This window comes from Ammodytes marinus, assembly GCF_949987685.1.
Source record: "Ammodytes marinus genome assembly, chromosome: 16".
In the NCBI taxonomy this organism is placed as follows: Eukaryota; Metazoa; Chordata; class Actinopteri; order Uranoscopiformes; family Ammodytidae; genus Ammodytes; species Ammodytes marinus.
Genome location: NC_137220.1, coordinates 17,958,646 through 17,976,615, shown reverse-complemented (window position 1 = coordinate 17,976,615; position 17,970 = coordinate 17,958,646). Strand labels below are relative to the sequence as shown.

The 17,970-nt window shown below is 45.2% G+C and overlaps 1 protein-coding gene across 1 annotated transcript; it reads right to left on the bottom strand.

Annotated features, from left to right (window-relative positions):
* Positions 1-95: 95 nt before the first annotated feature.
* On the bottom strand, positions 96-17,735 carry rnf216 (ring finger protein 216). The gene is made up of 17 exons (XM_080043139.1): positions 17,658-17,735; positions 16,591-16,734; positions 15,873-15,997; positions 14,418-15,725; positions 14,213-14,289; positions 13,620-13,728; positions 13,250-13,411; positions 13,021-13,132; positions 12,623-12,759; positions 12,367-12,417; positions 11,593-11,730; positions 10,767-10,915; positions 9,885-9,963; positions 4,685-4,782; positions 2,870-3,092; positions 1,860-1,929; positions 96-1,027 (listed from the first exon to the last, which is right to left on the bottom strand). Exons 2-17 carry the CDS (start codon positions 16,655-16,657, stop codon positions 642-644), a joined length of 3,291 nt encoding a protein of 1,096 aa, XP_079899265.1. The 5' UTR covers positions 16,658-16,734; positions 17,658-17,735; the 3' UTR covers positions 96-641.
* Between the last annotated feature and the right edge of the window lie 235 nt (positions 17,736-17,970).

Below are 17,970 nucleotides of genomic sequence, written 5' to 3'. Positions count from 1 at the left end.
AGGTAGAAAGAGATTTCTTTAGGAAGAAAAATTACATTTCTATAAAACATTGCACCTTATAAGTGGCTGAATTTAAACCCATATGAAGCAGAAACTGAAGAAAACATGAACAGAAGGCTTTATTAGAAACCGGTGCGGTCTAGCACACTTTACACAAAAGATACAGAAGGGAATGCTTACTTTTTTTTCCACATTTATTTTCTCAAAAATATCTGTATAAACTGGAAATAAAATTGTCCCAAGATTCTAAACCGTTCATCAGTTCAACATTTGAGCGGGGAAAAAAAGATGAAAAAAGGGTCATGTAACGTAGGGATCACCTTCATTATTGAAGTCCCGAGTACAGCGGGAAAAGGCAAACTGTCCAGATGTTTCTGTGTGTGTCTTTCTACAGATGCACTTCATCATTTCAGTGCGGTTTATCAGCGGACACAAAAAAGGATGTGTCGACTGGCAGGTCTGGAATCTGCCTGAGCGCACATGAGCCATGAAAACAGATGGAGAGTGAAAAAAGGCGATGCAAAAGAACCACATGAGATCTCAAAATCAGCCCCGAAAGGAAAAGTAGAACTGTAGTTAGCGTGCGTTGTGAGGATGAGGCCGATTGCACCAGGATGGACACACTCGTGGGCATGAGTGTGTTAGAAGCGTCTGTAGTAGCGGTGCGGTGGTCCGTAGTGCATTGGCAGGTCCATGACGTCTATGTTGTTGTGATGAAGGTTGAGGGGAGGGTTGTTGTGTTGATGGAGGTTATTGTTGTTGTTATTGTTCAGTGGGGGGAAGTGCTGCAGGGGGGGAACGTAGGGCGCCGGGGGCAACCGGGGCATGATGACCTGGTGGTAGAGCCGGCCCTGGGGAGGGCCCGGTGGGTAGCGGCCGCGTGGAGGCACAAACAGCGGGGCTTGGACCGCCTGAGGGAGAGGAGGGGCAGCCGGGTGGACTGGGTTTTCAGCAGGCGGACCCATGCGCGGCCGCTTGACCTCTGTGATGGGCTCCGGAGGAGGACCCACCCGCTTACCTGAAGTCTCTACAAGGGAAGAAGAAGAACAAAAGAGTGGTTATGGAGGAGGCAGAAGTCTTGTATAGTTTGTAACGCTTACGAACCCCTGTTTGTCCTCGGCTGTCTACACAAACATATGGCATTTTATCCACAAACACAAGTTTTCTCGGTTTGGCGCGGCACATCAGCCCAGCACCGCAGGGCTACCTGATTGTACGTATGCATTCAACCGATGATGCACCACCCTGAGTTGATGATGTAAGTTAAGTATAGTTTAAAATGTTCTGTTCAATGCGTCAATAGCGTTTCCCATTATATGATAGCATTGAGCCAGCCGACTAAGCGCTTGTTATTTGCTTCAAATACAGTGAAACTGTAGCAGTCATGCTAGCAATGCAAGGAATTATTTTGGCTTTAATGACACAATGTATTGTACATTGAATATGCTTAACATTTGAAATATGTGTTTGATGAATAATGACGAAGCCCCCCTGGTGTCAACGCAGCTCGCTTTGAGGTGGAAAGTGGTAATGGTAATGCAAATCAGTGCAGTTCAGTATGACTCGGCGTGGCTACAAAGCCCAGTAGAAAAGACCCATCAGTTGAAAAAAAACTCAGGAAACACTCCTGCAAAGGCTGCTGGAAACAGCCAACGTGTCTGAATAAATGATGAATTAAAAGAGTAAGAGGAAGCTGGCAGCAGAGAGGAAGAATAATGTTGATGCAATGCAATGTCTCCCTGCCTGGGAGAAGAAGAATTCACCACATTTCTATAAAATACGAGAGTAGAGGATTGTAATGGGAGTGAAATTCTGAGCAAGTATTCATAGCTTCAGTTACACTGACACTCAGTACTGACCTGCACCCTTCTTGTTCAGCTCTGCCTCGCCTTCCTTCTGGATCTCCTGGATGATGCGCTCGTCGTCTTGCTGCAGAAACACAAACACGTTGTTCCAAGAAGATAAATTCATAAAAAAGTCAGACTAACTCAGGTGGGACTCAGGTACTAAACTTGCTTTAGAAAGGAACCTTCCAGTCCCAGGAACACCTTAACAAGATAATGAAATCCAACAGCAGTATGATCTATCTATAATACTATTTATAAATCTAATGAGAGACATGAATAGTCATTTCTGAGGAAGGAGCTTGTGGTTTTGCAGTCATATTGAATTCCTCACAGTAAGTGATTGATGTTATAGAACAGAAAACAAAAAACAGACAAATCTCCAGTGGAGCATCATAAACTCGTATGAAGCCAGAGCTGACCAATAACAGTTCAGTTTTTATAATCCCCATTTGGTATCTGTATAGGCACAGTAGACTTGATGCTACTCATGCTGGCTCTTAGTCCTTAACCTACATGTCCAGCTCTCAATGACACAGTTCTGCTTTAACTGCAGGTTTGTTGTGTCTGAGTCTGGGAAAACTGCCTCAAGACTGGTCAGTGCCACTGGGTGGGACTGCAGTCATTAGAAACACTAGTGTGGTCTAAACTGAGAAATTAGTGGTTTGTTCCTCTGAACTTTTAAAATAATGCTAAGAAGGCAGCCAACCCCTTTAACCAACCCTCCAGTGGCCCTCTGGTCACCAGTGTGTATCCATTTGTTGGCAATGGCTGCCAACCAGCTCTTGGCCAAGCCTTGTGCCTCTCTCTACTGGAGGAGCTCCAGCTCATTAACTGCTCTTGGACTAATTGTTAGGTCTTGTTTGCCAGCAATGCTGTGGCCAGGTCACTGAGTGCTAGCAGTCAGATGGTCAGGGTCAAAGTAGGATAGACAATGAAGATATAGTGCTAGAGGTAGTCTCACGTGAGTCCATTCAAATAGTAGCTAGTGAAAAAGCAACTTAAAAACAGGTGTGATGATTTACCGTGGGGTCGGTCCACAGCGAACACTTGCGACAGTGTCTGCAGGGCGCGCCGGGGGAGCGGGCGTGCTGGCAGAAGTGGTTGTAGCCGGTGATGGGCTCTCTGCACAGGTAGCACATGAAGCTGCCGCAGCGACACGACATCCGGTTGCAGCCCTCTGATTTGACCAGACCAGTACCGCACTTGACACACTTCCTCACCCGCGCTGCCGTCATGCGCTCCTCACTGTAGCACAGGGCACACCAACGGACAGAGATGTTAAAAAACATTGATCAAGAGAAGAGGAATTTGACAAGAAAGGAGAGAGGAGGCAAAACAAATCTCTGACTCTGTGGCTGTAGATGAGGTGAACTTTCTACAGCAGGACAGAGGTTGTTTTTTATTATCTTGAAGCGAACAGTGAAGTTTTGTCTACAAGCCCTGGTTTATGTTTGTTTTTATTGGAGGCATTAACGAGCGGTCGTCACAGAGAGGTTTTCTTTCAGGGTCAGGCATTTAACTCAATGTTTTCATTCAAGTCGTTTGCTGCAGCTTTATCAAAAAGTCAACAGGACTTTGGGATTCAAGAAAAACACACAACCGACCTGAACATCCCACTGAGACGCAGATCCCCGAGTGCTATCCTGTGCCAGCCAATTTTTTTTAAATCATTATTGTTTCAGCATTTTTTCTGGTGGTCTTCAGTTACGTCAGAATGGCTAAATATAATAGTAAATTGATATTTTGCTTGGGTTCAGCACAGGGATGAGGGGACTCCGGCACTTCAACAACCAACTTTTAGTTGTTGATATAAGAATGATTGCCTCTGTACACCAACTTGAATGAATTGTTTATGTTTTGAGATGTTAACCACCGTGGGTTGGTAGAAAGGTTTATATATATATATGGGTGTGGTCAACAATTTCAAACATTCCGACTTTAGGAAGATCAAAACATTATGCATAACATATACATTTGTGGTTTGGCTTCAGTGTGCTGGCGTCACTCTCTTCAATACTTCAATTGGGCTGTTTAGGAATGACATTCAACATACTCCACAGAGGCCTTTCTCAGTTCTTGATCATGTCTGCATAGAAGTTACCCAACCCCCAGAATCTGAAAGGGGATAAGGTTGCTATGGGGATTCTTTTTTGACATGCCCTGAACTCATCAGGCTGCTCCACTGATCTCTCTACCAGGCCACTTCCTGTTTCTCTCAGGACCAGGAAGTGAGAAGACACGTGGACAAGTCAAAACAGGAAGTACTGCCTGTGGCCACAGGAAGCAGCCGGCCTCTGCGCTTCCTGGAGTGTTGCGAACTTACTGAGCATTTTACCCAGCATCCTCTCTGAGTGAGGACGAGTAGTGGGGACAGTGATAAAAACAGAAATATGTAAAGGGCCTGTGGAAAAAAAAAACACCCTCAAAGAGTGAAAATGTTGACATAATTGGGACTTGTATAATCCCATCAAAGGATTTAGAAAATGTAGAAATTAGGGATCTGTCCAGATCATTAGTGCAGATGTTTATAGGGAAAATTCCAGTGTTAATACGCAGCTTAGGCTCTGTAAACGGGCATGCTGCTAGCTACGGATGGCCCCTTTCTTTACATATCCTTCGATTAACATACCAGTTTAAAGGGCCTAGGCTGTGTATAAACACCAGATTCGTGTAGGGACAGGTAGCGGATCGCGAGGAGATATTCACTTATTTTGACAAAAAGTGATTTTGACACAAGCGTTCTCCAGCATTGCTGCAGAGTCCACCTTTAAAGTGCTGGTGTATTAATAAAAAGGAGTCTGGGTGGAATCCGGTAGTGTTACTGCGAGACCACTTACAAGAGCACCCTCATGCGGATCTCGTCCCTCTCCAGGACTTGCTCACACGTCTTCCCCATGTGAAGCTTCCACTGGACATGGCACTTCCTACAGCTCTCCTGAAGACAGGGAAGAGAGACACTTACTTTGCAATTTCATCACATTTATTCGCTTGCAAGTTTGTGTCAAATACCAAGAGATTTCCCACATCCTTCCATCCTTCCATCCATCCTTCCATCCATCCATCACTACTGACATTAGTCCATTTCCTGCTGAATAAGAGGAGCCCTGCAGTCAGAAAGCTCACGCACACATCTGCTCTGCATGCGGCTGGCGCTGTAACTGCATGGACGTGCAGCAACACAGCTAGGTGTGGCTCTCCCTGCAAATGTGAGCCTGTGTGTGTGTGTGTGTGTGTGTGTGTGTGTGTGTGTGTGTGTGTGTGAGTGACTGCAGCAAGAGTGCGATTTTTGCTCGCCGCTGCCTGCTTCGGTTGCCTAGAAACAGCCAACTCCATCCTCCAGCCTCTCGTCAGCCCCAGACATTCAGCTAAAGGGCGTGTGGGGCAGACAGCATCACTGCACACACACACATAGACGTTGCTAAGTTTAAGCTAAGTGCTGTCACCATAAATATTTGAACCTGCTCATGTAATATTGACGAGTGAGTGAGTGACACATGACAGCTGATGCAGCACAATACGATCCATATCTCTAGGGGCAACCTCCAGTCTGACCCGCCCGCCTCGTAAGGCAAACTCTGCACTGTTCGAAAACACAACTTCTACGTCCTGTGACCTATTTCCACAGCCTTGAGTCACTGTGTGTGTGAGTTTATTTGTTGTGCCTCAGCCACCATAGCCTTGTAGCTCTTTCACTGAGACAGACAGCTGTGTGTGTGTGTGTGTGTGTGTGTGTGTGTGTGTGTGTGGGTGGGTGGATGTGTGCAAGGTCAGCCAAAGGGTGGGGAACTGGGCAGGAGAAGCCGGCGTTTTTCGGTGGAAACACTAAAGATTCTCCAAAAAGTCAAACAGTGGAGCCTGTTCAGTAATTTCAGGCTAAGGAAAAGCCCTCTTAAATCACCATGAAACAGATGAAGAGTAAACCAACTACATTTACATTTTTGTGGCAGTTTTGAATTCAATGAGAGAAGAACAATGGGAGTGTGTGTGACGAGCATCCTAAGTGGAAAGGAAGACGTCTCTATGTCTATTTTACACTTGGCAGGTGTGTTGCCGAGGACCCAAGGGGGAGGTGCGGTGCAAAATGTGAAGTAATTTGGTTCAGTGACTCTGTACAAAAACTACAAAAACCCATTCAAAACCAGCTGGACTTTTGGTGCGCATCTATTCGTGCTGTTACGGTACTGGTGCTTGGAGTGGCCCAAAACTACCGCAACAGTGCAAATAGACACGCATAGAAAATCAATGGGCACAATGTCCTGAACAGGCACTGTAGTAGTAAAGTAAGATGAGGATCTGATTTAAGTTAAAATATTGAGTTTAAAGGAGGCTAGGAGGGGTTTATGTGCCTGGATCTTACAAAGACAGAGAGGCAGGGAGTGAGAAAGGGGGGATGATAGAGGAGTGGTGATAGAGCACCTCCTAGTGGCAACTTACACACCAGGAATAGGGGACAGCCTGCAGTAGAAAGTGACACGGTGTGTGTGTGTGTGTGTGTGTCTGGGACCGGTTTTGATGAACTGTCTATAAAGCAGGAAACTCACCTGAGCTCTTATACTTCGGCTAAAAATACAGCGGCTGACGTCGGAGTCAACCCTTGCACGGGGCGTGTCTTGTCTTCCCCGCCCCGTGACTAATGTGAGTGAGAGTGGTTTGACATGTGACAAAAGGTGGTAGAGATGCACACATGCACTCAACTTAGAGATGTAGAAATGAAGCAACTAGATCTGGGAAATAGTAGACATTTAGCTTTTTTTTACTTTGCCTCTGCATCCATTCATCCACTACTCAAATCTCTCCTGTTCCAACTTGTCCATTCAATGCACTCCTTTCCCTCAGGTCCTACCCTCCCTCCCTCCTTCCTGCATCTTCATTCATATTTTGCCTCTCCTCTGGATCTCTTGTTTGTCTGTCTCTTCTGTCGTGGTGCAGGCTGCAGCAGCCCTTATAAGGCATTGCAAGCAGCTTGCAGAGCTTCTGATTGGGAGGGGGGGGGGGGGGGGGTGCATCAAGCCTGTGTGTGCACAACTGTTTTTTTTTTCTTAGTTGAGGGGAGGTGGCTTTTACTGCAATCAAAGTGCAGAGTGCAGACCACATGGGTCAGAGAGGAAGAGGGAAGAGACGTGGGCCTATAAACGCTTGATGTTCTGCGGTAGAAGAGGCTCCTATGAAACAATCTGACAAGATAGGCAGCAGATGTGATACAATATGAGGCGCCAACTGGTGTGACACAACACTCACAGATACACTAAACAGTCTAGTGGTACGGACCCAGCCCCTTGTTTGCACCGTGACAGCCTTCCAGTGGCCCACACATTTTACATTCCTCTCTGCTTTCATGAAGTAATCACACACAGGCCAGGAACAGGCCTCTCCAAATGTCCTCATAATCACATGTGGAACACATTAGTATCGCCTTGTGTGTGCGTGTGTGTGTGTGTGTGTGTGTGTGTGTGTGTGTGTGTGTGTGTGTGTGTGTGTGTGTGTGTCAGACAGAGCCAGGGGAGGGGAGCAGCAGAAAAGAAAAAAGGGGGAAAAAAGGGGGTGGAGAAATGTGGGTCAAAGCACATTTGAAACGAAGGAGGAAGTGTGTCCAACCAGTGAGAGACCAGTCTGAGGGGAGTGGACGGTGCAGCCAGCCAATCAGACGACGGTGTGGGAGAATGGCGGGTGGGCTCAGGGAAGTGTGTCAGTTACATAATGAAGGCCCTCCCCGACTGTACAGCAACTGTCTTCAGTGGAATAAATATATATATATATTTTTTTACATATAAACAAAAAAGGGAGTTTGAGAACAATTATATTCTCGTGACAACATCTGTGTTTGTGTGTGTGGAGGGGAGGGGGGGGGGGGGGGGGGGTTTCCACCATAGGGGGAAACACAGACACACACACACCACAGCAGCCCAGAGCCTCACATCCTGATTCCTACACACATTGAAAGAGGAAGTTGTGCTAACTCTCAGAAACACTTGAATCGCTTAAACATAGAAAGAGAGCATGACTGCTGTTTCCTTCATAGCTCAAAAGCGTCCATTAAATACCTGGGAGTATAACACTATGAACATGTGTGGCTTCTAATAGTGGATCTAAAATCTGCTGGTAGCTGTGCTGCAGAAGAATACTGTTGGGATAAGGATCAGAGCAAGAGATACGTGGAGCATGTCTAACTCTTTCTGTATGTCTGGGTGTGTACGAGTATGTAACGGGCCGCCACTGTGAACCTCTGGCTCCACCTACAGGTTCATTGACAGAGTTGCAGGTCTGCACTTCGCTTTTATGCATTTCTATAAGCTCAGAGGGTCGCATGAACACATTTAGGGGCAATGAATGGAATGCTAATGTACAACTTATGCAAGTACCATATTATTACTTATGAGCAAGACTATCTCACCAGTTGTTAATAGAGTAGCCCACTGCAAATAAATGGGTTTATGTAAAGGGAGATGACCGGAGGAACAATGTCAACAGATGTAAAACTACACTTTACAGTCAGACAATGAAGGTATCATTAGGTATAACAAGTGAAAAAGGGGGAACTCCTCTGAGTCTTTCTCAGATGGTGTTGAAGACTAAGGAATCTGACGTTGCGGGGAAAGAAAGAACTGAGTTTTTACCCGACCACCAGAGCCAGCTGCAATCGCTACTTGAGGCTGGAGCCAATCCTAGCATTACACACCGTCTTTGGAGTACTCTTAGATGCACTGGATGCTCTCTCTCTCTCTTTGACTACTTTAAAAACCAGCATTACAAAGAGCTGTCAACATAGCTTAACTTTGTTTTCAATGTCAATAAAACAACTTAGAAATGGTTGCCCCTCGTCCTAATCCATACAGATGACACCCAGTACTTATTTTATTTCCTGTACTAGTGTGTGTGTGTGTGTGTGTGTGTGTGTGTGTGTGTGTGTGTGTGTGTGTGTGTGAGTTTGACCATTAAGTAAAGGTCAGTCCTGAAAACTGAGTTATGTAGGTTTGGTTCCCTAGTTCCTCAAACTCAAACGACTTCCAGCTGGGGAAACTCCCAATAATACAACGACTATGGTAGATGAGGTGATGCATTAATACACTGCCCAGCTCCTGCCGAGGGTCTTCCAACACAGATAAATGTGTTAGTCATTGGCCTGTGAGTGCCATTCACTGAAACTGGTGGTGGCAAGTACAACCAAGACTTATTTAAATTTTTCACTCTTTTCTCCATCCTCAAGTTCAAAACAGAGAAGGAAGCCAATCCTGACATTGCAGAAGCTGAAACCAGAACAGATGAAATTTTGTTTTACCTGATAATGGTGACTCATTTCCTGTCTAATCAAGGAACTGATTAAGTGATCAGTTCAGCGCTATATTAAAACATGGGCTTCAGATCAGCCAATCGTTCATTCCCCTCCCAGCCTGACTCCAGGAATGTAGTGATAGCATTGTGTGTGTGTGTGTGTGTCTGTGTGTTTATGTTGAAGAGATTGTAGAGGTGTGGCAGGAGTGTAGAACAGAAACAAAAAGACGTATCAAGAAGAAAAATTATGTACTTTTAAGTGGTGGGAGTGAGAGTTTAATTGTAGGTGTGTGTGTGTGCGTTTCTGCCAAATAACAGAGATTTAAGAGTGGAATCCATGCGACAGGCTTGGCAGACACAGAGCAACATTCCTCAGAGAGAGGGAGGAGGAGATAAACGGAGAGGGGGACGGAGGTGGCGACCTCGCCAGATGGAACCATTTCATCACCTCCATAAAACTCTTCATCAATCTTCCCCCTGTCACTGATTCTGATCTCTGTCTGGTGTCAGTGCTGCTGCAGCCACATGATTTATGCTGAGCTCTGGGCTTTTTACAGTCACGACGGGGCTGAATTATTCATGACGACTCTCCGAGCTCTCCCATTGTACGGCGTGATTTAACTCTCTACACATGTGATTACATCAGAGGGCCGTGCAGATACTGCGCAAGAGCCAATACCTGCATTGGACTGTGTGTGGACATATTACTTCCCAGAAGTGGCCTGTTAAAGTGTTTAATGCATTGAATCAATCCAGAGTAGTACTGACCTTGCGGCACCGAGGGTTGGGACAGCTAAACAGTGACCTGTCTTTGTCCAACAAGGCAGGGAAGCTGCAGAACGGACACCTGAAAAGAGTGAAGAGAGGAAGGAGTGTTTAGTAGAAGAAGGTGAAGGGACATGTGTGTGATACAAGCGCACAATGGAAACATAAAAGCCGGACAGAAAAACACTAATGTGAGGAAACAATGAGCTGTTGTTATTTCAGATCCCTTATTAGACTGCAGATCCCCTTTATACCACGAACAAGCATGCATATACCGTACACTGGATGTCAGAGGTTTCAAACATTAAAAACCAGTGTAAATATGACTGATCAACAAACAGCAACGTTATAAACCAAACTTCACTGCATTGATGCAGGAGAGATTGAAAATCGAGTTGCACAAGCAGCAGGAATATTATTGTAGCTGTAAGGATACATTTTCTTTTATTTTGATTTTTTGGAATTTCTAAATTAATTTGGTTTTGATACTAAAATATTAAATTATTATTATTATATTAAATTATACTAAAAGATTTTTTTTTAGTAATTCAATTATTATTCAAGAAATGATACTTTATATTTGATGTTAAAATATGCGTAAAACATTGTATGTTGTAAGATACTTGGTAAGTAAAATATATACTGTATGTGGATGAGTTCATAAAGATTATGATTGAGGAAGTTTGTTAAGTGAACAACAATGCCTCTGTAAGACTTGGTTATTTAGTTAACAAACTCGGGTGGGATTAAATATGTGTGGTATATCCATTTACAAGGTGCATTACAAATTGTAATCCAGCCAAACCACATGTAGACAGTTCAAGTTATATGACAAATGCAATGTGTGAACACTATTAAACACACCACACAAAGACACAGACTTACCGCACGAGTTCATCAGCACAGGTGGCAGCGACGGCCTCCTCCGCCTGCCTCTCATAATATTTACACAGTATGTTCTCAGGGAGCACTTTCTCCAGCTCGCACACTGGGTAGGAGCACGGGCAGCCCCCCTCCATGCAGCTCAGCTCCGACTACAGACAAAAACAAAAAAGGTACAGACACTGAGTTAGGAGATAATTAAGCAGAAGCGGCGTCAAATATGATGTGTGTGAACTCTAGCCTCACTGAGATGAACCAGCCCCTTAGAGAGGATTTATTACAGAGCTGTTTTATTGGATGGCGCTTTTTTGCAGAAGAGTTGTACCTAATAAAAAAAGGGAGACATTTTTTTTTTTACTGCCGGTCATGCGTACATTACATTATTTTTTGCCATGTACCAAGACCATAATGACTAATACATGGGAATATTCTTATTTCAGGACAGTATAAACATTACTGTGCAATGCATTCAGAGTTGGAAAATGAACCTGTAAACAAAAACCTTACCAGCTTTGGAAAAAGTATGGAAGGTTTCTCCATACAATTAGCTGATTAAGTATCAACATCAACTTGATGCTGCTTTCCATCCAATAGTTGAACTTTTTATGACAGTAATCACATTTATTTGATCGTCACGTCTCTCTTTCTTTTTTTACACCAATCCGCCACTTCAGAAAGGCATTGGTTTTTACAGAAATAATAATGTATAGCTGCCTGGCAACTTTCGCAATTATCCCCTCTTCAAATTTGAGAAAAACTGTGTGATTGTGTGTGTGTGTGTGTGTGTGTGTGTGTGTGTGTGTGTGTGTGTGTGTGTCTGTCTCTGTACCTTTCCGGAGCCAAATACTGCCTCCTGAGCGTATTTGACCAGGCACTCTTTACAGAACAGGTGGCCGTCCGAACACTGCGTCATCTTCTCAAAGGCAAACTCCCCGTAGCAGCAGCCGCACTCTATCAGCTGGCCGTCCTGCAGAGACAATCAGACCAAGGCATATGTAATGTAGCGCAGAGGCTTTTAAAAACTTCTCATCATAGTCAATTAGAAAAATAAAAATAAATCAACGGTTGTAGTCGTTTTGGAAGCGGTTGAAGTAACGTCAACAAGTAAAATTAAACTTTACGAAGCAACTAATCTACAACATATTCTACAGGCAAATTTGCTTTTCAGAGACTTTCATTAAACTTTTAGAAAGGCTGATGACACTCGGCTGAGGGAAATACTGGGAGATCTATTTTTATTCCAATTCCAAAGATGACTCTCGGAAGGAATTAATAATGTATCTCAAACATCTATTCAGAGGCAGCCGCGTGGACCAACTACCCAGTAATATCATGAACAAGCCTTCTGAATGACAGTGTAGTCTATATTTTTTTAAATCAAGCAACAAGGTCATGTTTTGAGTAGAAGTTAAATCTGCCATCTAATGCCTGCTGTATCATTTCACAGAATAATATTGAAAAAACATTGCGACCATTTTCGAAAAAAAAATAACCAGATATGGTTTTATATGACCCTCTATGAGGCATTCTTATTCGCGATGATCGCATACAGTAGGATTACACTATTGTAAAGGTTTTGGTGGACTTGTGTTTTGGTGCCTACCATCTTGTATTCGTCTTCGTTGACCTGCAGAGCCAGGAGGAAGTCCTCATGCTGGAACAAAAATGTTGACAGTTGTTACCGACACTTCCTACTGTTGCGGAAATGTTTCAAAACTGATGACTAAATACATTTAGTGGAATATAAGGTCTGGATAAGGTCTGTTCTGTAGGCATAAATGTCATATTTGGTAAACAATATCAATTATATCACAAATAACTTTCACAGGAAAAAGGAATGTGAGTGAGTGACTGTGTACCTCTGCCCATTCCTTGGCCTTCTGCTGATAGAATGACAGCTCCTTTTCAAGGGAAGCTTCCAGGTTGTTAGGGTACGTCCTACAGTAGCGACGGTCATTCTCCAGGAAATACATCCTCTTCTCAAACTTCACCGAGCCTGAGGGGACAGTGAGTGAGTGAGACTGACTTATACAGCTTCTCTATCAAGCTGATGGAAACCCAGAGGCTACTGAACAGACACAAAATAAACAGATCTGAAGCATTTTGCTAATGACAGAATGGCAGCGAGGCGTTGTCAACACATACTGGCCTGTTGGAACAAAAATCCCACTACAGTTCCACACATGTACTTAAAGTTCACGGATTCCAGTGCACAGATCATTGGTATATGTGGTAAAAGTGACAAAGAAATGTTCACCGTGCTCGAAATGGAAGTCAACGTAGCAGCGCTCAGACAAGCCTCTGCTCCGCCGTCTCTTTCCTGAGGGGTCGCCTGAATCTGTCCACTTCTTCAGGGCTTCACATAAGGCCTGGGAGAGAGCGAGAGGTAGAGAGACATTCGTCAAAGAGAGCAATAAAGTAGAGGGAGGAAGGGATTGTGATTGTATTCCTGAAACGCACTGTGTACTGGTGATAGCACTGGGTACCTTGCGTGTGATTGCATAGTGTCCCTTGAGAGCGTTGAGGGCCCATTTGATGTCCTGACAACTGAGCATCCGGAAATCGGACATGAGCACGTCGGCAGCCTGCATCACGGCCTCGGGTCCCACCGCGCCCAGTATGGCATAGTTAAACAGGTCCTCTGTCACCTAAAGAGACAGGAGACGTATAAACACAGGGACAAGACACAGAGGTATCTGATTTAACCACAGACGTGGAGCTTAAAAAATAAATAAAAAATAATTATTTTGTCTAATTGCGATTTGGACACACAAGCACATGCGCACACATACACACAGACACACTGCATTGGGCTCAACTTGGTTCCCACAAGAAAAAGTACACACAGACACGTACCACTGTCTGGGCGTCTCCAGACTCCAGCAGGATGCTGGTGGGAGCTGCTGTGGTGGCTGCAGTCTCCCTCCTCGGATACTCCACAGTCTCCAACAGCAGGTTACAGATACTGCAAACACAGCAGAGGAGGGGAGGAATGTAAACAAGCTACTCTGACAGACAGTACAGTCACAGGTCAACCTACACAAAACTAATTCAAGTATAATTCAGCCTTTCAACACAGGCTAGAACTCTCAGTGAAACTCTTCAGTCAGGCAGTTTTGATAGTTCAATGAATCCCTACAATGAAAAAGAGGAAGAAACCATTCCGCTATAATAAAAGTTAACATCTGAATGAATTACAGTACAAACTCCATGGCATGCCCTAGCTTCTGTCTGACCATCTGACTCGTGAGTGAATTAGAAATGTATTCTAACCACACACCTCCATCAGTCAGATCACATCAGACAGGTCACTAAAAATAGTAAAGTACTCGAAGCAGCCGGGACTGGACAAAAGGCTCAATTACTCAACGGGTATTCACGTAAAAGAAGTTGGATCACTTAATATTGCTATTTAAAGCAATGTAGGAGAAAGGGATGGTGCTTCTTACACATTCAAGTCTTTCACATTATTCTTTTGGATCAGTTCTGCTACATAGGCTTCTTGGACATCAGGGAATAGATCCAACTGTGGAGGAACAAAAAGAGTTGAACAGGCAGGATATGGATGGGACAGAGGAGGTGAGAAGGTCAGCTTAGCCAACATTACATTTACTTTATTTTATTAAGCAACTGTGTCTTGAATTTGATACTCACAACACCACTGATTAGGGCTCGAACGTGGGGCAGCTGCTCTGCTCTCCCTCGTGGTGCAGAGGGACCGGGCCTGGCGTCCTCTATCTGGGGAATGTCTTCTGGTGCGGGGGGAACCGCCACCAGACCAGGGACTGGATTGAGCCTTTCTGGGTTTGGAACTGGAGCCACAACCAGACCAGCCTCTCCTCCGTTGTTGGGGGCTAAAGCTGCGGGAGCGGGAGGGTTAGTGTTGACATTAGGGACCCTGATGTCAAGGCCGCCGCGGGCCAGTGGAACCACCACACCGGAGGCTCCGGCCTGGGGCACAGCAGGAGGATTGGGCACGGCCTGCCCAGGGGCCTGGCTCCCCAGGATGATCCGGTGACCGGCCTCCGGAGGTCCCAGTCTCTCCGGGGCTGCAGCTATTAGCACTGCAGGGCGGATCACCGGGATGACCTGAGCGGGTTGAGGGGCCTGGGCTTTAATCTGGATGAGATTGCCCTGCATGCGATGGAAGGTGGCAGGCTGCAGCACAGGCCGGAGCTGCAGCTGGACTCCGGTTACCAGGGTCGAGGCTTGGACGCTGGGCTGCTGGGGAAGAACTAGTTTGACCTCCCTCACTTGTATGAAGCGGGGCTGGAGAGCTCCGGTACCACTGGGCCTGGGTTGCGTGGATGTGCCGGGCTGAGACGGAGCCCGTGTGTCAGTCTGCGTCTCTGCGGATGAAGTGCTGGCCTGAGGATTGTCTTGTGGATGAGTGCTCGTGCTGGCCTTTTCTTCAGTCTTTGTAGAAGATGTGGGCATGGTGGGTGCAACCGAACATGAATGGTGTGTGGCACTGGTAGAGGTTCTGGCCTGGATGTCCACCGATACGTGTGCTGAAGAGCCAGCTTGAGGCTGTGCGAGTGCAGATGTGCTGGGCTGAGGCTCGAGATGCTTTTGTGTAGGTGTGTTGGCGCTCGTGGAGGTAGACGGGGTTTGTATCGTTGAAGAATGGGGCTCCACTTTCATATGTGCTGATGAACTGTCCGGTTGCTGTGAGTTTCTGTGAGGTTTTGGCTGAGACAGTGTGTGCGATGATAAAGAGCCAGCTTGTTGCTGTGTGTGTCCAGTCGTGCTAGACTGCACTGGTGTCTGTGTCCGTATGGCTGGCCTTTCTGCAGAGGAGCTGGCCTTGGCGTCACTGGAGGTAGAGGGGGCAGACCCGGGGTCCACTGTTGGAACACTAGAGGTTGAGCTACTATGACCCACAACTTGAATAACGTCGTGCGAGGCCCCGCTCCATTTTGCTGCCGGGCGAATCACATGTTTGCGTGCAGGAGTTACTGGCTGCAGAACAAAAGACACAAATTAATAGAGGATCCCATACAAAGTACTACTCCTGTGGCGTACATTACTGACAGGAATCTTTGAATGCAGCAAAACAGGCCAATTGTAGGGCAAAACACATGTTTACAATATTTTATAATCAGTCACCTCTAGAATGCTGACATCGTCATCATCAGGTAGGTATAAAACAGGGCTGCCCGGAACCAGGGTCACAGGCTCCTCATCCGAGTCATCAGAAATGGTGATGAGCTCCCTCTTACGTGCACGGGAGCCTACACAGACACAGTAATGTAAATATTAGGAATTGACCTAATGTGTGGATATGTACGTGTCTGAAAGAGAAGATGGGACATGACATGAGCTATTCTGAATTAAAGAGCGGGATTGTTATGATGTTGTCCAGAAACATTCTTGTTTTGAGTGTGTATGTTTATTTATGTTATAGAAAATTCATTTATCTCTTGGCGGGGGGAAAACTATTGAGAAGCAGCGCACCGAGATCCGCTCCAGTTCTGAGGTCAGTGTCAAGGGCCATGGCAGGGGTATAAGAGACTATAGGTCACATTTACAGATAGTCATCTTAAATAAGATGTGTTTGATCCTTCCTGTGTTTTAATAATGTAGTTCTACCAATGCTAATGTGACTGGGAACTAGTCAGGTGTGTCAGACATATTCCAAGAACTGCAGTTACATGTGCAAAAGGCTACATATTTGTGAGATGCAACTAAAAACATAGGAATCCCCTGTCACAGACTTCCACTACACAACAACAATCACAGACAGCGATAGTTTCATTCAAATGTTTGCAGTTTGAGCTGTGTGTGTGTGTGTGACTGGATTTGAAGACATGAAAGTGTGTCTCACCTTGGCTGCGGTGGATGTTGAAACTTGCCAGGTGAATGACATCGTCGTCACTTCCTCCATCTGCCATTGTGAAAACTACACTCACCAGCTCCTGGAATCAGCTCCCACATACACACCCCAGAGTCACTGCTCAATCAATACCATCTACACACACACACACACACACACACACACACACACACACACACACACACACACACACACACACACACACACACACACACACACACACACACACACACACACACACACACACACACACACACACACACACACACACACACACACACACACACACACACACACACACACACACACACACACACACACACACACACACACGGTATTAGTCTTGGTATTCCCCTGGGATTTCAACAGATGTTTAAAGTTTCCCTTTGACGGAAAAAAGTTAGACTACACACCCTGATCCCACACAATATTTTGTTTGGATAACAAGAACATCAATGGCTGTCTCAGCTGGCATTTTAACAGAGGAATCTCGTGATAAAGCAGATAGCTAAAGCATTAGGAACAGGGTTAAGAATAAGATATGGTTCATCACCAACTATACATAACGTAAGCTAGCTAACTCAAAGTTGATTTATTGTGTCTTTCCCATAAGAATGTTGAAACACCCCATCCGTCATCTTAACTAGCTAACACCAGCCGTAGTTGCCCTGCCCCAGCTCTTACTGATCAAAGTTGGCTTGAATTCAGTGTAAATCTTGCGTGTTAGAAAGCAGACGCCGACAGTGTTCAACATTAGCTATATGAACTTGCGATGTATTCCCCATCCTGTCATTAGTCATGAGACTGTGCTATTAGCTTAATGTTGAAGATGCTGTAGCTATAATCAAAAGTGTCAAAAAGCAATGAGTTATTTCCGCGCGCACACGCAGAGAGAAAAAAACACTCAGCTAAGCTAATAGTTATTAGCTTGGCTTGCTATAGCTAGCTAGGTTAAGTAGTTAGCTCACTTCTGTCGGGATATCTATCCATAACATTGCTTCGAACCACCGTGAACAGTCAAATATGTAAATGTGGAAAATACACATGCAATAATGTACCGTATCACAGCGTCGTGTTGGATAACCAGGACAAAACGCCTTCTTGGTAGACTGACAATCCGTGAATATCGAAACAAACTGCCAAAACAAGAACAGGACCGACGTCACGCGTACAACTCCAGTTCTCTACAACGTAAGGGACGAGGCATTCTGGGAAATGTAGTCTAGAGGTAGAGGATTCCCTCGGCCATGTAGAAAAAGCTCTGAACCCACAGGATGTATTCTATTTATATGTACAAAAGCCCATGCAAAAGCCACAAGAGAAGCAGAGTTTAAAGCTGTTGACAACTCTCGCTCCAGACCGCGACAGCAT